The sequence below is a fragment of the Odocoileus virginianus genome, chromosome 31 (genome assembly GCF_023699985.2).
Source record: "Odocoileus virginianus isolate 20LAN1187 ecotype Illinois chromosome 31, Ovbor_1.2, whole genome shotgun sequence".
Taxonomy (NCBI): domain Eukaryota; kingdom Metazoa; phylum Chordata; class Mammalia; order Artiodactyla; family Cervidae; genus Odocoileus; species Odocoileus virginianus.
This window is the reverse complement of record NC_069704.1, coordinates 6955987-6978652: the sequence shown is the minus strand read 5'-3', so window position 1 is coordinate 6978652 and position 22666 is coordinate 6955987. Positions and strand designations below refer to the sequence as shown.

The window sequence follows — 22666 nt, the reverse complement described above, 5'->3', positions numbered from 1 at the left end:
ACAGCCCTTCCTCTCCCCACTCAGAGTCCTCCTCCCACCTCCTCCCTATGTATTCTCCTGACTTTCCTCCCTCCTGCTCCTCCGGCTCTTCCCCTCCATCCTCTCTCACCCCCTGTTCCGTCCCCGCTTTCTTTCTCTCCTCCTGAGGGCAGCGTGATAGCTGGTCAGCTGCCATGGGAGAAGCCTCAAGCACAGCAAAATCAGTCCAGGCGTGTGTGTTCTGACCCGGATTCAAGGCTCTCTGTCCCCATGCGGAACTTGGAGTAAATTCAGAGACCCAGGAAAACAGGATCTGGTTTCAAATGAGAGGTCCAGTTGTGGAATTCTAGCTGAGTTCCAGCTCCGCACCAAGAAGGGGAAGGGGGAAAGACGGGGAGCGCTAGCGATGGTTGGATGGAAGCTATGAGGCTTCTTCATTGAGAAAAGGGGCCGTCAGGAATTGAGGCTTCAGGGGTTGGACACACACACACAGATGCACGTGCCATTATCCAGCCTATAGTTCTAAACAGAGATCGAGCAATTTAGCATAACATTCAGGGGGCCATGTGTTTAGAAAATTAGCTTCTTCCTTTCCCTCCTTCCTTCCCTCCCCCTCTTTCCTTTCTCCCTTCCTCCCCTCCCTCTCAAGTTTTGTATTCTCTTCCTTTCTCTACCGCAAACTCTTCCCACTTTCTCCATGTCAGAGCATCCAGAGAGAGGCAGTTCTGATTGGCAGCTAGCCTTTAGAGGATCAACCTTTAGTTCAGATCAGTTCAGTTGCTCAGTCGTGGCCAACTCTTTGCGACCCCATGGACTATAGCACTCCAGGCCTCCCTGTCCATCACCAACTCCCAGAGTTCTTCCAAAGTCATGTCCACTGAGTCGGTGATGCCATTTAGCCATCTCATCCTCTGTCGTCCCCTTCTCCTCTTGCCCTCAATCTTTCCCAGCATCAGGGTCTTTTCAAATGAGTCAGCTCTTTGCATCGGGTGGCCAAAGTATTGGAGTTTCAGCTTCAGCATCAGTCCTTCCAATGAACACCCAGGACTGATCTCCTTTAGGATGGACTGGTTGGATCTCCTTGCAGTCCAAGGGACTCTCAAGAGTCTTCTCCAACACCACAGTTCAAAAGCATCAATTCTTTGGCGCTCAGCTTTCTTTTTAGTCCAAGTCTCACATCCATACATGACCACTGGAAAAACTATAGCCTTGACTAGATGGACCTTTGTTGGCAAAGTAATGTCTCTGCTTTTTAATATGCTGTCTAGGTTGGTCATAACTTTCCTTCCAAAGGGACAGTAAATTCTTGGCGTGACTAGACTCATTCCTTGCAGCCAGAGTGAACTTAGTCTGGTACTTATTGGTAGTGGTGGCATCAGAGTGGGTGCCTACAGGCTGAAACCAAAAGACCCTGGAGTCTGTGCCCTGACTGGGGGCTCTCTAAGAATCTGTCTGTAAGATTGGGAGCCCAGGAGGAAGCTTCTCACAGCCAGACGGCCCAGGCCTCAGGTCGCCGTCCCCAGGTTCACCCAGTGTCCCCACCCTCGAATGGATCAGCACCTCTCAGAACATCTGTTGGGAGTGGTGGCCTGGGGCATATGCCTGCAAACGGAACTTCTGTGCCTAAGCACGCGCCCTTCTCACCTGTATGGATGTGCCTGACTCTCCTCTAAGACACTGCCCAAGCCATGCTCTAGCCCCAGCCTGCCTGTCAGAATCCCTATTGTTCCATAGCCTTGTCAAAACGTGGGATTATCAAAGTCTACTTGTTCCCCTTCCAGCGGGCTCTGAAATTATACATCTCCCTGGTTTTGTCCACACCCTGACTTGACCCCGGAAGCTAGGAGGCGTGAAGAGATTCTTTGGTTCCTTACTCTCATTCAACAATGGAAAACCTAAGGTCCAGGCGGGGAAAATGTTTCCCAAAGTCGCCCCAGTGGGTTAGGATGCAGAACCACACGGCATTGGAATCCAGGTCTCGGGACTTCCAGGGCAAAGCTTTCCCCTCCCTCTCCCCATCATCAGAGGTATCAAAACAGCTGTCCCAGAGGCCCCAGCAACTTGTGGTTTTTCTGGCCCTTGTTTGACATGTTTTTAAATTACTTGTAGCAGTTAACTGTCAGGAGAGTACAGAGTAAAGGCCGGAATCCTTTCCACTCTTAAACACATCACAAGATTTGGAACATTGGGCCCACTCAGATCCTGGGACTGGAGAGGCAGCTGTGGTCAGCAGGCGGCCTCCCACTGGCCACCCCGCGCTCAGCTCACCTGGCCATTCAGATGGTCGGCCAGACGCTGTAGCTGCTGACCCTGCCTCCCAATGCCGCACCCACCACACCACCGGCTCGCTTCTAGAATTCCAGGGAAGAAGAGCCTGCTGGCATGGCTTCCTGCAGTGGCCTCGCTGCCGGGCAGGAAAACGAGTCCTGCCTTGCTTGCTGACTCTTCCTCGGTCTCACTTCCCAAGTGATCCTGCAGCACTCGTGCTGAGAGCATCTCCCCCTTCATTCCCCGGTTCCCAGTTCCCAGTGCCCAGTGTTGCATGTGCTGTCCCCAGCCAAGCAGCTCAGAATGATTTATAAACTGGCTGCCTGTTGACTGCCCCCACTGCCCCATGGCATAATTGCAGCTAAGTAACCACAGGAGTTAAGCCATGGGTCAAGGGGGAGCCAGGAGGGGAGCCCTCACCAGGCCTGTGAACTCTGGCCTCCTCTCTCCCAGTTGAGGGGTGCACAGGTACCCCATGTTATGCACAATCGGGGGCCCTTTCAGTTGACTGTGGGGGTTGACAATTGGAGGACTGTCAGATCACTTAAGGATCTGCCTCTGTATGGAGGTTGAGTCTCTACGTGAATAACTTACATAGGTATAACAAGAAAAGACAATTTATAAACATCTGATCATCTTTGCATAGGGTGGGGAGGGTGCCGAGTGTCGCCTTTGCCCGGGTGTGCGAATTTTATTGGTAAAATTACCTATATCCGTCCCCCCACTGGGATGAACCACTCTGCGCCCTTCTGAGAAGCGGCTGCTTTTTCTTTCTCCCCCTTCTTTTGTTACTATGACAGCCCGTCACTGGTATGAAATCCCTCCCCCCTCCTTTTTTTTTTTTTTTTTTAATGAAGGCAGAGGCTTTTGTTTTGTTTTCCTTGTTTTGATTTTTGTTTTTGTGTTTCAGAAATGACAGAGCTGTGTCAGGGAGTTTTTTGGGAGGGGCCGCTGGGGTGATGTTTATCATTTCTGGGCCATGTGTTCACACAGCGCTTTCCAGCTAACAGGACAGCGAAGGGAAGAGCAGGGATTTGGGGACAGAGACAGATCCACACCGGAATCCTGTCCATGCCGAGTGCCTTTGGGCAAGTGATTTAAACTCGCTTAGTTTAGTCTCCTCTTCTCACAAACGGGAATAATAACCCTACCTCGTGGAATTACAGTGAGGATGCAGATAAGATGATGTTGGTGAAACACAACTGCCAGTACCTGGGGCGGCCTGCTTCCTCATCCCCTTTCCTTCCTGCCCCCAGCCTGTAGGCCAGGTGCAGATGAGTGTCCTGAAAATGTAGGGAGGCCACTTTCCCTCAGATACGTTCCAGAGGACGCCAGTCCCAAGAACCGGGCCACAGGGAAAGGCTCTCAGAGCTTGGGAAGTTACGGTCCCTTCTGGAAACCCAGCATGTGCATTAGAATTCAAGCTTCTGAGAAGTCCTGCCATGGAGAAAGGTGACTGGCCATCGGGTCTCCCTGTTTGAACACTTTCTTGGCCAAGCAGCCCATGTGAATAGGGGTGTTTTCCCTCTGTGGTAGGAGGAGCCAGAGGAGAGGGACCCCCTTCTCTGGCGCATCACCGTTTCCGTAGCATTTCCCGTGCGCTGGCCTTTCTGTTCTGCAGACATGCCACACTCCAGCCTGCCCCGGGCCTTTGTGCATGCTCTTCCCTCTGCCTGGGATTCTCTGTGCCCCAAACCTTCACATGGCTGACCCCCTTCACTTCCTCGGGTCTTGGTCCAGGGGTCCCCAGAGGAGGCTTCCCCGACCCTTCTGAGCAGAGCGCCCCGCCCTCCCCTCTCCCGGTGTCGCCCTCTGTAGTTTCACCTGGGGTTAGCGCCCCTCCTCTATGCGCTTTGCTGTCTGAAACAAGCTTACTTATGACTTGTCTTTGGCACACGCCCTCCCTCCTCAGATCCACCGTGTTTGCAGCAGTGTCTGCCGTGTGGTGAGATCCCCAGGCAAGTGTGTTGAACAGATGAGTCGGTGGCTGACCCATCACCTTGTTTTGACAGTCTTGAGAGAGGGATCGTTTTGTGGCCTCCACTGAACAGAGGAGGAAACTGAGGCTCAGGTCGTCACATGACTGTCCAGATCAAACAACTGATAAACTGTGAGCCTGGGCCGGAGCCCAGATCTGCCCACCTGCTAAGCCATAGGGCCTTTCCGCTCGAGGAAATCAAGTTTTTTAGTTTCTCCTTTTCCTATGAAGAACAACCTTAATGTGCACAGGAGGGAGAGCCCTTTTTTTTTTTCCAAACCTTAGTGGTCACACAGCCCAGAGAAGCCCAGAGCCCTTATCTTTCAAAAAGGGTCCCCAGAGGCTCCCCCCGGTCCGTCATCAGATGGGAGACCGGGGGCCTCCTGGGTGTGCAGAGCGAGAATGGTCAAACTGTAAGGCAAAGGTCAGAAGACCCACTTGGAGGCTGGTGGCTTACAGACTTCAAATCTATTTAAATTGGAACCATGTGGCTCTTTCCCCAGCGCTTGCACAACGTGAACAGATGCATTGTTTGGTGTCAGAGACCTCGTGTTGACTCCAAAGCTACAGTCTTTAGGGTGGCGCAGGGCAGAGGCTGTCAGAGCAGAAAAAAGGGCAAGGCATCAGAAAGTCTCAGCGAGTGTCGCTTCATCCCAGCTCATCCTGCGTTTGTGAAGGGGAGGTGGGTGTGTGGAAGCTACAAAGCATACATCAGAGTGGGTGTGAGACCAGAACTGAACACTTGCCTTGTCCCAGTACTTTAAAAAGTTGAGTTTGTTTGTGCTAAGTGCTAGAGATGTTTGATCCTCACCTCCCCCACTGTTACCCCACTCTAATTCTCACCATACTTTTCAGCAGGAGATACAGAGTGGGGGTGAGTAAGCCTGTTCCTATAAAACCCTCAGTGTGGGGTTTTATCCTGAAACCAGCACCAAGCAAAAAGTGGAGAACGTCTTCTTAAGTTGGCTTGACCCCCACACTGCTCCGCGTGTGCTGGATAGAAACAGGAAAACAAACACTTTAAGGCTCTGAATGGCAACCCCAGCATCTGTGTATGTCGTACGCCAGGAGTTGGGGTAGACAGGGCCAGAGGGGCAACATTCAAGAGAACTGCCTCCTAGAATCCTTCAAATTCAATATCCCGATGTTTGCAGAGCGCTTAAGAGTTGTCGCAAGACACTGCCACCATTTGTTCCTTGCTAGTTAGGAAACATCTCTTTCACCCGAGGCATTTTCATTGGCAGTGCGAAGCACACCGAAATGAAACGGGCACTATCTCTACCCTCAGGGAAGTTCTAGTCCAGGTGTGGCATGAGGTTCATAATGAGGACTTTGGAGTCACACATCTGGATGGGAACTTAAACAAGTAACTCGATCTCGCAGCTCCCCGACTTTCCAACAGTAAAGTGAGTAACGCTTAGCTCATAGGGTCGCCGTGAGGATGGGTGAGCTCATGTATGTAAGCAATCGGTAAATAGTCGCTAATGTTATTAAGCGTCTGCGTGACGGTAATATGAGGGGAAAGATCATCTAAGCGTGGGGGTTTTATGTTGTTTCCGTTTCCTGAAGGGTTAGCACGCATTCCGGCAGACGGTAGGCACCCCAGACCCGTGCTTTCAGCCCATGAAAAAAGAGGCCAGGGTGTGAGAGAAGAGAGGGCCCAGTGCTGCAGGGAAGCTTACCTGGGGACAGGAGAAAGCTTTCTGTAGACCCTTTCATGGCGCTCAGACTGGAACAAGTAAATTCCAGTTGGCAGGAAGGTTGGCAACTACAGGAAGATGCATGGCGTGATCTCTGTACCACTTTATCAACCATTCTGAAGTCACTGTACAGTTTATAAAAGACTTCCACCTTCAGGACCTCAGTTGAATCTCATGGAGCTATGGGTTAGCCGAATCTGAGAGTATGCTGAAACTCAGAGAGGTGATGGACCTTGCCCAAAGTTAGACAGGCTCTAGGTAATACAGCATAGATTTATCCATACCTTCGTGTCCTTATATAGGAATTCCACTCCATGCTTTTGCTCAACTATCTGATTTAATTCTCACAACGATCCCCGGAAGTGAGTGCTGTTACAGAATATGAAAAGGCTTTCATTCAGCTCAGTGCCTGGCGGATAAGAGACTCAATGAATGCTTTTGCTGTAATCATAATAATTCCCATTTTGCAGATGGAAAAACTAAGGTTCTACAGCATTTGCAGATTCATAATTTGTAAGGCTTTTAAGATGTGGGATTTGAGCCCCGGGTTGTCTGTTTCCATAAACTGTGCTCTTCGTGATAAACTTTGGCCGCTGCGCCTCCGGAGTCGTGTCCACTCCACGTGTCTCCTGTGTCAGCCTCCTGAAATTTGGAGCGAGAACCCATCAGCCTTTGTCTTCCTGCTGGAGTGCATCGGTCCTGCAAGAAAGCACCTCTCACCCTCTTGTTCCCTTTCTCCTCAGCTGTGTGCACTTCGCATGTGAGGCCGCGGACTGCCCAAAGCTGGCTGTGGAGAACGCTTGGCTCAACTGCTCTGGCAGTGACGGCTACCATGGCGCCCAGTGCACTGTGCGCTGTCGGACCGGCTACGTGCTCCAGATTCAGCGGGACGACGAGCTGATCAAAAGCCAGGTGTGTGTGGGTGCCGGGCGCAGAAAGCCCACGAAAGGCTGAGCGGGTGTTGAACCTGTTCCCTGCTGAATCCTCAGCATTTGAAGCACTGCTGCGACATAGTGGATGCCCAATAAAGAGGTGTGGGTTGAATGAAAGACTGCCTCAATCTGGGATTTCTGAGACCATGGTTCCCGTGCAGAGTAGTGATTCACATCACAGGTACCAGCATCGCCAGTGTAGGTTGAAAATCTGGAAAACCATGGGCTGAGCATGACTTTTGGGCTGAAACCCTCACAGTCAGAGCCCTGCTACAGTTGAGTGGGCTGGTTTCAGAAGAGGTGAGCCCCCTGTCAATGTGATGCTCATTCATTCATTCAAACATCTGTGCCCTGGGAACCAGATGTACTGTGTGTGTGTAAGTCGCTCAGTCGTGTCCAACTCTCTGCGACCCCATGGACTGCAGCCTGCCAGACTCCTCTTTCCATGGCGATTCTCCAGGCAAAAATACTAGAGTGGGTTGCCATGCCCTCCTCCAGGGGATCTTCCCAACCCAGGGGTCGAACCCAGGTCTCCCGCATTGCAGGCAGATTCTTTACTGTCTGAGTCACCAGGTATGCTATACTAGGTGCTAGAGAAAAAAGTCACCAAGATGAACCTACTTCCTCCTCTTAAGGAGCTTGATGACTAGTGACCGGGAGCAGACGATGAGTGAGTCATGGCCGTACCGTGTGATAAACACTGTGAAGGGAAGTGCGGGGTGTTGTGGAAGCACAGAGGCAGTCAAGGAAAGCTCCCTGGAAGAGGTGATATGAAAACCGAGAACTGGAGACATAGGCAGAGGGTCGCGCATTCCAGCGAGGGAGGGAGGCAGGCTCTGGGCGTGGACCGGAATCTATGGATGCCTGCTGGTGAGAAGGAGGGTACCGCAGACAGACGTTTGTTTTTCTGATCTTACCCAGGCAGTGAGGCTGGAGGGGCAAGCAAGGTGTGCTGATGTAAGGCCCTGTTAGCTTGGTCAGGGAGTGGGAGGGTCCTCTTCAGGGCAGCAGGGAGCTGTTGAAGGAAGTGACGTGGTCAGATCGTGGGTGATGAAGGTCCTTCCAGCGGCCCACATGGGTGTGGCTTGGAGTCCAGCCATGGTGGGGCGGCCTTGGGAAGAGGGCTGAGTCCTATATAAGGATAGTGGCCTCAGGTTGACTTAGATGTGGTGTAATGGTGCTTTCAGCCAGCGTGCCTGTGGGGTCTCAGTTGGGTGTGAGGAGGAGCAGGGAATTAAGCCCTGAGATTTGGGGATTCCATGTGCAGCCTCTTGTGGGACCCCACCAGCAGACTCCCCCTTCATGCTCTGGGTGCATGGGCACATTCTTTGTTGCTGGGAATGCCTGTTTGCACAGAGCTTCTGGGCTTGCAAAGAGTCCCACTGAGGCGCCCTGGGGCCCAGTTGCTTAGACACCTGCTTCCGTGTGTCAGACACAGCAGGTCGGAACTCCTGTGAAAACAATTAAGCTGGCTTTGGCAGTGAGGGACCTTTCATTCCTTTGATGGGCGCTGAAGAGGGGAACAGTATCCCATGCTTTTGAAATCCCATCTCAACATTTGGCATCCCTGATCGCCTGGGATGTGGCGGCTTCTTCCTTGAATGGAGGCCCCCCGGGCTGGGCTGCCGTGGACCAACCCTGCCTTGTCCCTGCAGCCTGAGCTTGTCCTTCTATCCCCAGCCGTGCTGTCTTCTAATGTGTGTTGAATCCCTGTCGACCCTTTCATTTGCCTAGCCTCCTTCCTTCTTCACGTCCACCTCTCCCAGCTATTGAAGCATCATGTGTTGGAGCAGGGAGTGGCTCTTAGAGCAATGCTTGACTTTGATGCCAGTGAGGAAAGGGACTTGCCCACGGTCTCACAGCACCCAGAACCAAATCCCGTTCCCCCATCCCCCCAGGGTGATGCCCACTCTGTGCCAAGCACAATCTCCCCCGCTCCCCCAGGGCCAGGGAAAGATCCAAAGGTTGAAATCTAGCATCCCACCCTTGTGCTGTGTTTCAGAGGCTATTTCATGAAAAGCAGTCCTCTGGCCCTGGGAAGTCTGAGCCTTAAGATTCGCAGCAATACAATGGAAATAACTATCTGGGAGACTCTCCAGACAGCCATGCAGAGCCGTGTCTTTGCGCTCAATTCCCACTTAGCCTTTGTCCAGCTATGAAACTTGGAGCTAGTCAATGTCTCTGAGCCTCAGTTTCAGCAGCTGTAAAGTGGGAGCTGAAGTACCTCCTTCAAACAGTTGCTGGGATCCCGGAAAGGGAGCTAAATGTGGAGCATGGATCTCCGGGTGCCGTAGCCCAGGGGAGAAGGGTTTTCCCCAGGGGTTGGGTTTCCGCCCGCCGCATCTCACGGTGCCCGCCTCCGTCTTCCAGACAGGACCCAGCGTCACGGTGACCTGTACAGAGGGCAAGTGGAGCAAGCAGGTGGCGTGCGAGCCGGTGGACTGCGGCGTCCCGGACCAGCACCACGTCCACGCCGCCTCGTTCTCCTGCCTCGAGGGCACCACCTTCGGCAGCAAGTGCTCCTTCCAATGCCGCCACCCGGCGCAGCTGAAAGGTACGAGACCCTGGGCCGCCTCCAGGCCCCCCGCGGGGACTCCACACCGGGGCTTGGACAGGGTGTCGTCTCTGCTTCTGGTCCCTGCCACCTGTTCTATGCAGACTGCCTTGTTGTGCAGCTGGGGAGAGAGTTGAGTGTGGACACGCATGGTGTCTCTGCTGCTGCTGCTGCTGTGTCGCTTCAGTCGTGTCCGACTCTGTGCGACCCCAGAGACGGCAGCCCACCAGGCTCCCCCGGCCCTGGGGTTGTCCAGGCAAGAACACTGGAGTGGGTTGCCATTTCCTTCTCCAGTGCGTGAAAGTGAAAAGTGAACGTGAAGTCGCACAGTCGTGTCCAACTCTTTGCGACCCCATGGACTGCAGCCCACCAGGCTCCTCCGTCCATGGGATTTTCCAGGCAAGAGGACTGGAGTGGGGTGCCATTGCCGTCTCTGATGGTGTCTCTAAGATCTGGCAAGAGAGGAAAGAGAAAAGCAGGAAGGGAGGGAAAGTGGAAGGAAAGAGAAGATTCTAAGAAAATAGCATCTGGAACTGATGTGACTAGTTCATTGGGTGGGGTGAGGGTCCAGTAAGTCTAAGAGGAAAGTATTATTATTATTTTAATTTTCATGGAGGAGAAACTCAAGGTTCAGAGTTGAAAGAACTTGTCCAAGGCCATGCTATTACTGGAGGGCTCCACCACGGGGCCCAGGTCTGTCTTTCTCCAAAGCCCACTGCTGCCCTTTAGGAAGGGCTAGCTCCAAGGGGAGTCACTCTAGGAGGGAAGAGCTAATGGGCATCTCTTGGGCTAGGTGCTGGGATATTCAGGTGAGAAGACATAGTCTGGCAAACGGGAGAAGAGGACCCATGTTGGAAATGAGTGAGAGGCTGGCCTGGGCGACCTAGTCTCTCCAAGGGCTCTTTGAACTAGGCAAGGGTAACTGATTACTGGACGGATGATGAAACTGAGGTGCAGTGATAGGAAGGAGGGAACTTGCACAGAATCACAGAGCAAGTTAGCAGCAACATCAGAATAACTCTCTTGGCTTCTGGTTGAGTGTTAGGTTTGGGCATTATACCCAGTTTTCGTAGGTAGCAGGACTTTCCTTTGTTTGGCTTATCAGAGGAAACATTGTCCCTTCATCAGATAACCAAAATGATAACTCACTAAGCATGGGTCCTACCTTGGGATCCATCATGGGAATGAGCGGACTACTGTGTGTTGTGTGGGGGTTTAGAGGGAGGTCTGTAAATTCCCTTCAACTTAGATGTCATATTGGAGAAGGAAATGGCAACCCACTCCAGTATTCTTGCCTGGAAAATCCCATGGATGGAGGAGCCTGGTAGGCTACAGTTCATGGGGTCACAAAGAGTTGCACATGAGTGAGCAACTTCACTTTCACTTAGATGTCATATACAAATTCATGAGTTTCCAGGCATTTGGATGATTGTAGAGGGTTGATAGTGTCTCCAAGTTTTCAAGAAGATGTAGAACTCCAAAGGATTACTACACATAGTAGGACTCAATAAAGTGTATAGACTGGGCAACTGAATGAGTTGATGAAAGTAAAACCACAGGAAATGTTTCTTTTAAGAAATGAATGAAGGACCCAGCTATCTCTCTAAACTGCCCCCAAAGAGAAGCAGAAAACACTTCTGGGATACATCCTTTCCTATTGTTCAGTTGCTCGGTCATGCCTGACTCTTTGTAACCCCATGAACTGCAACACACCAGTCTTCCCTGTCCTTCACCATCTCCTGGAATTTGCTCAGACTCACATCCATTGAGTTGGTGATATTATCCAACCATCTCATCCTGCCTCCCTCTTCTTCTCTTGCCCTCAATCTTTCCCAGCATCAATGTCTTTTCCAATGAGTCGGCTCTTTGCATCAAGTAACCAAAGTCCCCTCATATTTTTAGCCAAGAAGATTTGAGTCTAAAAGTTATAGACATTTTATTTGAGCTGCCCTAGAGATTGAGATCTGAGAGAGACGAAGAGACCAGTGAAAATTGCAAAGCCTCCACCTTATCTGAGCCTGTCCCTGGCCCCATCTGCTCAGACGTGGGGCTTATTAATAACTCCAGACTAGGACATCACACTTCCCCTCTAAGTCAGGTGTATAAATCAGGGAGGTGTATAAATCAGCATTATTAGCCACAACGAGGGCTGCAGTAATAATCCTTAATCAAAGTGATTCTCTGTCATTGCTTCCCTGCTTACTGTGGTGGAGGGATGACCTCACTGTGGAGATGTGACCCTAGAAGGACTGTCATTTTGAAGGTGTTGATCCCCACTTTCATCGTCCCTTGAGGATGCAGGGCAGGACCCACTGACGCACCGTGCCCTTGGTTCTCGGCATCATCAGATGCTCAGATTCCAGGTCCAGTGCTTTGGCTTGGGTCTGCTGGCGGCAAAGGCTGTGCAGAGGGCCTGGTCCTCTCTCTTGAGCTTGTTAATAGTTCTTTGCTTCTTAAGCCAAAAGATAAAGTGAAAGCGTTAGTCACTCAGTCATGTCTGACTCTTTGTGACTCCATGGACTATAGCCTGCCAGGCTCTCTGTCCATGGAATTCTCCAGACAGGAATACTGGAGTGGATAGCCATTCCCTTCTCCAGGGGATCTTCCCAACCCAGGGATTGAACCTGCATTTCTAATGTTTTCTGCATTGGCAAGCAGGTTCTTTACCATCTTGGCCAGCAGGGAAGCCCAAAGTGAAAGTCCCTCAGTCGTGTCCAACTCTTTGTGACCCCACGGACTGTAGCCCACCAGGCTCCTCTGTCCATGAAATTTTCCAGGCAAGAATACTGGAATGAGTTGCCGTTCCCTTCTTCAGGGAATCTTCCCAACCCAGGAATCAAACCCAGGTCTCTTGCCCTGCAGGCAGATTCTTAACTGAACCACTAGGGGTGATCAAAACGAAATTTCCCCCCATTTCTTGTCTGCGTCCCTTTATGCTCTTTGCTTTTCCTTCCCCACAGCAAGATTTAAGCAAAAGGAGTGTGAGCTTTCATCTTTCATCAGACAGAGAGGGATTGAACTCTTTGTTCTGCCCCAGCTGCCTGATCTCAGGAGATGAATTTCACATTGGGAGATGTTAGTAGATCCTAGAAGAGCAATTTCACATCCTTGAGCCTCAGTACTCTCATCCGTAAAATGTGTGTAAGAGCATCCACATTGAAGGGTTATGGTGAGGATTAAAAGTGGTGGTGTGAATAAAATTGCCAGAACCAGAGTAAGTACTTAGTAAATACTCATCCCCAAGAGGCACTCTTGTGAGAATTAGGCAGTGGCTGCCCTCTTGACCCCTGACCTCTTTATCCCATGGAGGCCTTAGTCCTGGGACCTGTGGAGACTTGCTCCATCCTCCACATTCCACTCAGGACCTAGAGGTTAATGTGCTTGGACCAGAAGCCCCCACCCAGGAGAAGCGCTGAGTGTGGCCCCAAGGCCAGTGTAATGCAGATATCAATAGCAGCACAAACACACCAGTCCCTTAGAATCTAAGTGAACTTTTCTCGAATATCCTGACCTTCCCTTAAGTTCTGAGCCCTCATCAAGATGTCCACAAAATACCCTGCAAACCCATAGCTCTGGAGTCATTCCTGCCCGGGCCCTTTATCACACCAGCACTAACAGCACCCACTGCACCTACACACATGCACGAGGAACAAAGTTCTCTCAAGTTTAAAAGAAAGAACCTTCGTCTCAGAATCATAAATGTTTAACGCAATGGCTAAAAATGCACCGTTGCATCCATGACCTTGTCAGCTTCAACTCAACCGTGTGAGGTACACTGGATGTTGATTCTGGAGCGGGGCTTCTAAAGCAAGCATGCTCTCATTCCACAAAGATCTTTCCAGGGACTTCCCTGGTGATCCAGTGGCTTAGACTCCATGCTTCCACTGCAGGGCTGTGGATTTGGTCCCTAGTCAGGGAACTTAGATTCCACATGCCATGCAGCTCAGCCCCCCAAAAAATAAAAAAGTCTTTCTAAAAGGCCCACTGTCTACTTCTATCTAAGGCCCAAGATTTAAACTCGGCCTATTCACTGGTTTCCAGAAGACACTCAGTACCCTGGAGCATTTTCTGGTTTCTTAGACTCTGCTATACTGATGAGCGGAATGGCCATGTCCTTCAGTGTCCAGCAGTTAACCTTCCTGCCAGCCTCCCACTCTCCTCCTTGCCCCTTGCCCTCTCCCTCAGAGTCCGGTCCTGATCTTTCTCCCTCTAGGAATTTCACATCTTCTCTCCTCTCTCAGGCAGAGACCCTTTCATCTCTCTCAGAAGCAGATAGCCAGAGACCTGGAGGATTCAACTTTATCCTAAGGGTCTCATCAAGGCATCTTTCCCACAAAAACAGGGTCTCCACCAAAGAGGACGTCTCATATCACTGCTAAGAGAAGGCTACTCTCCTCTTATCATCCTAGTGCTTTGGAGGTAGCAGGGTTTAGAGTGTCCCTGGGTCCCAGCCACCACTGGGTGTTAATGGTAAGTGTTAGTTGCTCAGTTGTATCTGGCTCTTTGTGACCCCATGGACTACGCTGTCCGTGGAATTCTCCAGGCAAGAATACTGGAGTGGGTTGTCATTTCCTATCCAATAGTGGTTAATGGTAAACCGCTACCCAATCCTTCCTGGGGACAGACGAGCACCATGGAAAAGAAAACTTATTCAAGATCACACAGCTGCTCATGACACCGTCTTTAGAGGTGAGCAGTGATAAGAGGAAGCAACAGATTTCTTTTCTCTCTTAGATAATTCTTCTGTCTCCCTCATCCCCCACCTCCACCTTCACTTCACTCTGAACAGTGCTCAGGTTTCAAAAGTCAAGCGTGTTCTCACCTCAGGGTTCTTAGCTGCTGATCCAGAATTCCTTTGACCTTTTCTGAACCATGCCTCTCAACCTAGTTGTTGCCGTTCAGTCACTAAGTCATGTCTGACTCTCTGTGTCCCCGTGAACTGCAGCGCGCCAGGCTTCCCTGTCCTTTACTATATCCTGGACTTTGCTCAAACTCATGTCCATTGAGTCGGTAACACCATCCAACCATCTCATCCTCTGTCACCCCTTCCTCCTCCTGCCCTCAATCTTTCCCAGCATCAGGGTCTTTTCCGATGAGTCTGCTCTTGGCATCAAGTGGCCAAAGTATTGGAGCTTCTCCAGCCAGAGCTGGGAGAAGCCAGAAGTCATCAGTTCCTTTTGCCATGCAGAAACTGAGGTCCAAGAGAGGAAGACATTCATGAAAGGTCATGTATGCATTACCATGAGCACTGGGGCCAGAAAGTGACCCAGGGGTCCCTACCCCAGAAGAGGTGCCCTCTTGCCAGGCATTCCATTCCCAGCAGGCTTGTGAAATCATCTGACTTGCACACTCCCAGCCCCTGTTATGGCAGCTGTCCAACATTCCAGGCTCTTTCCTCTCTTAGGACAGTACCCATTCGTTATCCCTGACTGTGACTGCATTTTAGCACATTCTTCTTCTCCTTTGTGTCTAACATGGAGAGCGTTTCAGTGCAGACATGTGGAAGTGAGAGACACCATTCTGGACGGTGGAAACAGGAGGGATGCTGAAATTGTATGATTCGTCTTGTTTTTGAGATACTCCACACATTCATGTTTCTGGTTCCATGAGGTTTTTCTCCAGACGGCAGTTCCTCTGTGGCCATACCCTTGGGTAAAAGCTCTGTAGTGTGGTCAAGGGAGCGCTCAGGGGTCAGACACAGCTGGAATGAAGGCCAGCTATAGTTGGAGAAGCTCACTTTTCACTCTGGGACTCAGTGTTCCCACCTGCAAAATGAGATTAAGGACAAATTGGGTCACTGGAAGGATCAAGGAGATGGGGCCAGTCACTCTTCCTATGCCTACCTCATGGACTCTACAAATGTGATTTGTCCTTATCCCAGTTCAGCTAGCTGTGTTTTTGCTTTCTTAATTCAGTGACCAATGCCCTTCCACATCCTAAAATATTAGAACTGGACAAGAACTTAAAGATGGCTTTGGCCTAGGGCCAGAGAAGTCAGGCGACTTGTTCAAGGTCACAGTAAATTCATAATACTCCAGGCTTCCCCGGTAGCTCAAGAATCTGCTAAAGAATCTGCCTGCAAGGCAGGAGACTTGAAGGAGATGTGGGTTCAGTCCCTGGGTTGGGAAGATCCCATGGAGAAGGAAATGGCAACCTGCTCCAGTATTCTCACCTAGAAATCCCCATGGACAGAGGAGCCTGTGGGGCTATAGACCGTGGGGTCACAGAGTCGGATACCACTGAGTGGCTAAACAATAGCAGTATGTATTCAACAAGTGGACACTTAGGGCTTCCTGGATGCTTGGCTGGAGAAGGAAATGGCAACCCACTCTAGTGTTCTTGCCTAGAGAATCCCATGAACAGAGGAGCCTGGTGGGCTGCTGTCCATGGGGTCACACAGAGTTGGACACAACTGAAGCAACTTAGCATGCATGCATGTATGCTTGGCACTGGGGTGGGTTCTGGGAATAAAAGAATGAACAAGGTGCAGTCCCAGCCCTTAGGATGTGGGCGATGCCAGCACAATCAACGAGGCATTAAAAATAAACAGACCTAGATCTCCTGGCATTTCCCTCCTCCCATTCTAACCAAGGTTAGTTTCAGTCTTAAAGGTATTCTCAAGAAACATGATCTTCTGGGTACTCTTTACAGCAAAATAATAAAAGTAGATTTATTTCTTTTGATAGTACATTTGTAATCATTTTAATACTCACTGGAGATTGAAATTTCCTTAGCCACATTTGTAGACAGTCTGAGCAAGATTTGTTTCCTTGACTTTGAAAGTTGAACAGACAAAAGTACAGTGTGACATCACTCTCTGAAACCTAGTCTCTGCCCTCAGCATTCTTACCCTCAGCCAGGGACTCCAGGCTCAGAAACGCCTTCACCTCTTGTCCAGAGTCATGTTCCCCCAAGAAACATAGTGAGAGGAAGACATGGAAATGATAGAAGCATCAGGGCTCCTCCAAAGCCACCCCCCTGTGGACAGCCTGGCTCAGTCCCTCTGGGAACGCATTGGAGACAGGGCAGGATTATTCCTCTGAGTTCCCGTAACTCGGGCAATTGTCGTGTTAATGCACCAGCCCCTTCACTGGTTTGGGCGCTACTTCTATGAGCGTTGACACCTCAGCACTGTGAGCCTGCCCCGCATGCAGGCCAAACACCCCTGATAGAGCGAAAGACCTCCAGCAGCAAACAGCTGTGGGTGCAGTAGGCGTCCTTCAGCATATGAAGGTCAGGGCCAAGGGCACGTGGGAAGGGCGTGGACAGCTGCATCCTACCCTGCTTTCTTCAGAGCCCCATGGAGGCTGCTGGGTGGGGGCCACAGCTGGGGCCAGGAAATGCTGATTCTGCGCACTTGCGTGTCTGCCATGGTGTGGGGCATGTCCATGGTCCTGAATCACCAGCTCTGGTGTTAACATTGTTCTTCTGACTGCAGTGCTCGCTGACTCCTATTTACCCTCTCAAAGAATGTACATTTCCTCTCTGCCTTTTCTCTCTTGATTAACCTTTTGCTATTTTTCTGTTAGCTCACCACCAGAGAACCACAACGTCCACTTCACAGTCTAGGGTTTACCTAGCTGATAGGGTGTACTTGTAAAGCATCTTGACCCTTTTTCCAGAGGCATTTTATCCTTCCTGGAATATTTAGAGAGGGTAGGGCTCCCTTTATCTTTTGTGGCTCCCAGTCTCCGCTAAGCTCTTGCTGAACCCAGGCACTCCAACACTGCCTTCATCACAAGACCATGCAAAAAATAATAATAATAATGCAATTTACAATCTCGGGTGTGCTGGAGCCATCTCTGCTTCTATAGAAACCAAATGAGCCACTCTTCCGCACCCTTTATTCTTTTTACTTGATGTAGAAATGTCTGTAGGGAGCAGTGTCACAGGTTATCACGTGGAGTCCTCTGTGTGGCTTACAGACCCTGATTTGCCTTGGGCTCCCCAGGTTACTCACACAGATACGGGAGGAGGAAGAGGACAGTGAGCAGGGAACGAAGCCGCAGAGGCGCCTACACACGCTCTCATCTTTTTTTCCTGTTTTATTTCTCTCCGTAGTTCTTTCCGCCTTCTACACACCAAACAGTTTGCTTTTTTAAAAAGGTAATTTCTTATCGGTATCCCACTAGAATATAAGCTCCAAGAGGGCAGGGTTTGGGGTTTGGTTTGTTTTGCCTTGTCTCCACATAGACAAGAGTAGCTGGCACAGAGTAAGCACTAAAGAGATGCTTGTTGAATGAAGTGTGTGTGTGCGTGTATGTGTGTGTGCTAAGTCACTTCAGTCGTGTCCAACTCTTTACTACCCCATGGACTGTAGCCCACCAGGCTCCTCTGTCCATGGGGATTCTCCAGGCAAGAATACTGGGGTGAGTTGCCATGCTCTCCTCCAGGACATCTTCCCAACCCAGGGATCGAACCCACATCTCTTACATCTCCTGCATTGGCAGGTGGGTTCTTTACCACTAGCATCACCTGGGAAGCCCCGAATGAATGGAGGTTCTCATGCAACTCCTGTGATCCTTTCAGAGCTGCTGCCATGCCTTCCTCCAGGGGATCTTCCCAACCCAGGGGTTGAACCCAGGTCTCCCGCATGGCAGGTATTTTCTTTCCTGTCTGAGCCACCAGTGGAGCCCAGGAATACTGGAGTGAGCAGCCTACCCTTCTCCAGGGGAACTTCCTGATCCAGGAATCACACCAGCGTCTCCTGCATTGCAGGCGGATTCTTTACCAGCTGAGCTACCGGGGAAGCTTACTCTGCCAATTACTGGAAAGCAAGTGCCTTCATCTCTGGGCTCAGATGCAAAGCAGGGAGGATGGAGGGAAGTGTGGATAAAAAGATGCGCAAAGTGAGAGTTGCCAGTTAAGTTTTATTTGCAGCAAAATGAGGATGGCAGTCCAGGAGGCAGGACTTCAGACAGCTCTGAGGGACGCTCCGAAGAGGCAGTGGCGAAGGTTCATATGTCAGATTTTGGTGAAGGCGGAGTTCAATGTAATCAAGTTCTTACTTTATAGAAGATTTTCTGTTAGTCACGAGGAGCTGATGTCATCATGAAGGGATTTAGTGATTTCCTAGATAGGAAGAGATCCAAGGATTGGGATCATGAAATCAGTTCCTGAACACATCTAACTATCTAAAGACTTGTTCCACCAGTTTCCTTGGAGCACAGAGTGCCTCGCCCCCCTCCCTGAGTTCCCCTCAGGGGGTGTTGAAGGTCAGGTCGGCAGCTGCAACCGCATGGGGTTCAATCTCTGCACAGGCAGGTGGCAAATGCCCTTCTTGTTGTCGTTCAGTCGCTGGCAAATGCTTGTGGCAAGTGTCCATTTGTAGTTGACAAGGATCATGCAGTTCCCTTGTCTGTGCAATATAAGAGGTTTCAGAATCAGAAGTCAGGAGCCTTGAATTGGATTCACTGTTGACATGGGGTATGTCAGTCCCCAAGTTGTCTCTCCCTTTTCTTTTTTCTATTTTTTTTTTCATTTTGTGGCAGCTCTTTCTACTCCCTACACTCCTCAGTTGAAGGTGGAAGGGGCTGGAATTGCACGTGGAAGTGTCTCTGGTTCTTCAGGTTGACCTGAGTCCAGGCAGTGCGTGGATTAGCTGGCCTAGCAGAGCCTCCCCACCTGCCGCCTGCACTAACACTGCCTGCCTGTGTCCTGCAGGCAACAACAGCCTCCTGACCTGCATGGAGGATGGGCTGTGGTCCTTCCCGGAGGCTCTGTGCGAGCTCATGTGCCTGGCTCCGCCCCCGGTGCCCAACGCGGACCTCCAGACGGCCCGGTGCCGCGAGAGCAAGCACAAGGTGGGGTCATTCTGCAAGTACAAGTGCAGGCCTGGATACCACGTGCCCGGCTCCCCCCGGAAGTCAAAGAAGTAAGTGGGGCTGCAGAGGCAAGCTCCCGGCGGCCGGAGCTGGCGGGGGGACAGGGGGAGCCAGGTCTGTCTAGTTAGAAGGACGTGCCCGCTTCTCTGCCCACCGTCATCCCGTGCTCTTCCCTGGGACTCTGGGGGGCCATTGTCATCAGCTGCTTGCTGACTGTGTGACCTGAAGTCAGTGACTTCTCTTCTCTGGGCCTCTGTTGTTGAGCAATGCGATGGGGAGGATGATAACAGTCTCTGCATTAGATGGGGGCGAAGGATGAATGAGGATGTGTATGTGACGTGCTCGCAAAGTGCGTGGTACACAGCAAATGGTGGGTATCCATACCATCCCTGTGTCAGCCCCCATCAGCGCCCCTGGAAGGAAGTGGGGGGAAATGGGCCAGCAGGGCTTGATTTTATTTCATTCCACATGAAACTCTTGCTCGGCCCCAACGGAAGAGTTCTGTGAACATTCACCTTAACCCCTCCTCACTCCCTCCATCACCCAATAGGATGAGCAGGGACTCAGGAATCAGAAAGGCACATGTGAGGCCAGCTGGCTCCAGAGACTGTGGGTGTCTTGGTAGAGTGTGGCTGCAGCCGTTTGGTCCTTGAGATGTCTCTACTTTCCATCTCTTCCTGAAAGACGGGCCTTCAAGACCCAGTGTACCCAGGATGGCAGCTGGCAGGAGGGAGCTTGTGTTCCTGTGACGTGTGACCCTCCTCCACCGAAATTCCACGGGCTGTACCAGTGCACCAATGGCTTCCAGTTCAACAGTGAATGCAGGATCAAGTGTGAAGACAGCGATGCCACCCAGGTGAGGCCCCTTGAATTTGGATTCAACACTTGGATCCCTTTCCCCTCTGTTTACTAAAGACCAGCCAGGATTTAAGAACCACATCCTCCAGGAAACTCCCTGCGGATGCCAGAGTTAATAGCAGTATCACCCACGCAGAAGTTTAGGACCTGGGTTCCCTGCATCATCCTTTGTAATCTCTCTGAACCTAGTGCTCCTACCCATCACACTGCATGTTACTGGCTCAGAGATTCTTAGCTTTGAAAAAAATTCTCAGTATTAGGAATCTTATGAAAGAAATCATAAGTGAAATCCTGATGTCTGAACTTGATCCAAGGTAAGGTGTGACCGAGGCTGTTTTGTTGACTTTTTACCACCATCACCACTTACGTTGCTCTGACATATTGAGAATCATGATTTCCACTATCTGGAGACATCAGTGGCTCCTCAAGCATTTGGAGAAAGGGAGCCGTATTTAGGCTAGATGTACAGTTTTGAGACTACTGAAGAAGGATGGAAGGAGATGGCAGGGACTGGATTTTATCTCAATCCACGTGTACCTGAGGCAGAGTTCATCACTCCCACCAGCCCTGCTGAGGGAGTTCTGTGAATGGCATTTCCTTAATCCTTACACCCACCCACCTCCACCCACTAAGACAGTCAGGGAATCAAGAATGGGAACGAGAATGAGGAACCAGCTGGCTCCAAGGAAGACTTAGGTCCACAAGGAGCTCCAGCCCTGAGAGGGCCCTCCATTTAGGGTGGATGCCTCAAGCCCCATGACTCATGGGTGGGCAAGGATCTTTACTCAGGTGAGGCCAGAGTTCAGCCAACTGGGCCCCAGCGCAAGGACCTCCCTCTTGTCAGTCCTTAGTGGGTATTCAGTTCAGTACAGTTCAGTCGCTCAGTTGTGTCCAACTCTTTGCGACCCCATGAACCACAGCATGCCAGGCCTCCCTGTCCATCACCAACTCCTGCAATTTACCCAGACCCATGTCCATTGAGTCAGTGATGCCATTCAAACATCTCATCCTCTGTCATCCCCTTCTCCTCCTGCCTTCAATCTTTCCCAGCATCACAGTATTTTCATATTAGTCAGCTCTTCACATCAGGTGGCCAAAGGATTGGAATTTCAGCTTCAGCATCAGTCCTTCCAATGAACACCCAGGACTGATCTCCTTTAGGATGGAGTGGTTGGATCCCCTTGCAGTCCAAGGGACTGTCAAGAGTCTCCTCCAACACCACAGTTCAGAAGCATCAATTCTTCGGTGCTCAGCTTTCTTTATAGTCCAACTCTCACATCCGTACATGACCACTGGGAAAACATCTACCAAATACTAGACACCGTTGGAGCAACATCCTCAGCTCCTCTCACTCACATTCCCACCTCCAGATAGCCACTGATCTGCCACAGAATGCTGCCCATTCTGATCTCCTGAACTGTCCTTATCCAAGGCCACCAGCCTAACTCAGGCCAGCAGCATCACTCTCCCGGCCCACATGCAGCTTCCCGACCGGCCCTGCCTTCTCCTTGCCTCTCCAGCATCCTGTCCACATCACAGCCAGAGGGGCTTGTTGATAGCACACATGTGATCATGACAGTTCCCCTGCTCAAAGTCCTTTGTGAACCAGCGACCCTGTCTCCCTTGGAAAGAATCTCACCTGTGCATTCAGCATATCTCCACCATCACAGTAAGACAGATCTCCCCCTTCGTCTGGGTGTTCTCTGTGAAAGAAGCCCTGTCAGCTTTTCCAGCCTTACTGCCCTTCATTCAGCCCAGGCACCCCTTCTTCCTGACCTCTTCCTGCCCCTCCCACTGTGGACTCTCTGCCCCTGCATCACGGCACTGACCACGCTGCGTTGGATTTCACTTCACACTCCCCCACTAGATTTGGGGGCTTCCCAGGTGGATCAGATGCTAAAGTGTCTGCCTGCAATGCAGGAGACCCGGGTTTGATCACTGGGTCGGGCAGATCCCCTGGAGAAGGGAATGGCAATCCACTCCAGAACTTTTGCCTGGAAAATTCCATGGACGGAGGAGCCTGGTGGGCTACAGTCCAAGGGGTTGCAAAGAGTTGGACACGACTGAGCGACTTCACTTTCACTAGGTTTTGCCATCCCTGACCACAGCTTTTGCCTTCCCTGTGTTTTCAGCACTGGGGACGGTGTCAGGCACCTAGTAGGTGCTCAGAAAGTGACGGGGCTTGAGACCCTCTGCGAACGTCCAGGCCAGTCTCCCCGTTTTACAGCTGAGACAGGCACTCAGCCACCCAAGGTGACGCAGCTGGTGTCAGCTGAATCCGAATCAGAACCCAGGTCCCCCGACTGTGGACAGTGCGCAGAGCGAGTCCAGGAGGCAGTCCCTGTCGGGGAGGCGGGCTCAGGGCTTCTGTCTGTGTACCCGGCTCCTTCCCCTTCCTCAGCTGCCAGGGAGGCAGAAGCTGGGGCCGGAACAAGCAAAGGCCAGAGATTACCACGGCCTCACGCAGCCGATCAACTTCCCTCTCGCTCCCTTACATAAAACTGTTGCTAACAGTTACCCAAACGGCTGAGCCAAATACTATTCTGGCTGTGGTCGTGTTATCAAACTGAAAC

The 22666-nt window shown here is 51.1% G+C and overlaps 1 protein-coding gene across 1 annotated transcript in view; it reads left to right on the top strand.

The window, feature by feature from the left end:
* Positions 1-22666, top strand: part of PAPPA (pappalysin 1) — a 259266-nt gene that overhangs the window by 185761 nt on the left and 50839 nt on the right. Inside the window, exons 14-17 of the mRNA XM_070459199.1 lie at positions 6669-6837; positions 9228-9411; positions 19075-19285; positions 19920-20091. Of these exons, the coding sequence (XP_070315300.1) occupies positions 6669-6837; positions 9228-9411; positions 19075-19285; positions 19920-20091 (736 nt within the window). The remainder of the gene's footprint in view (positions 1-6668; positions 6838-9227; positions 9412-19074; positions 19286-19919; positions 20092-22666) is intronic.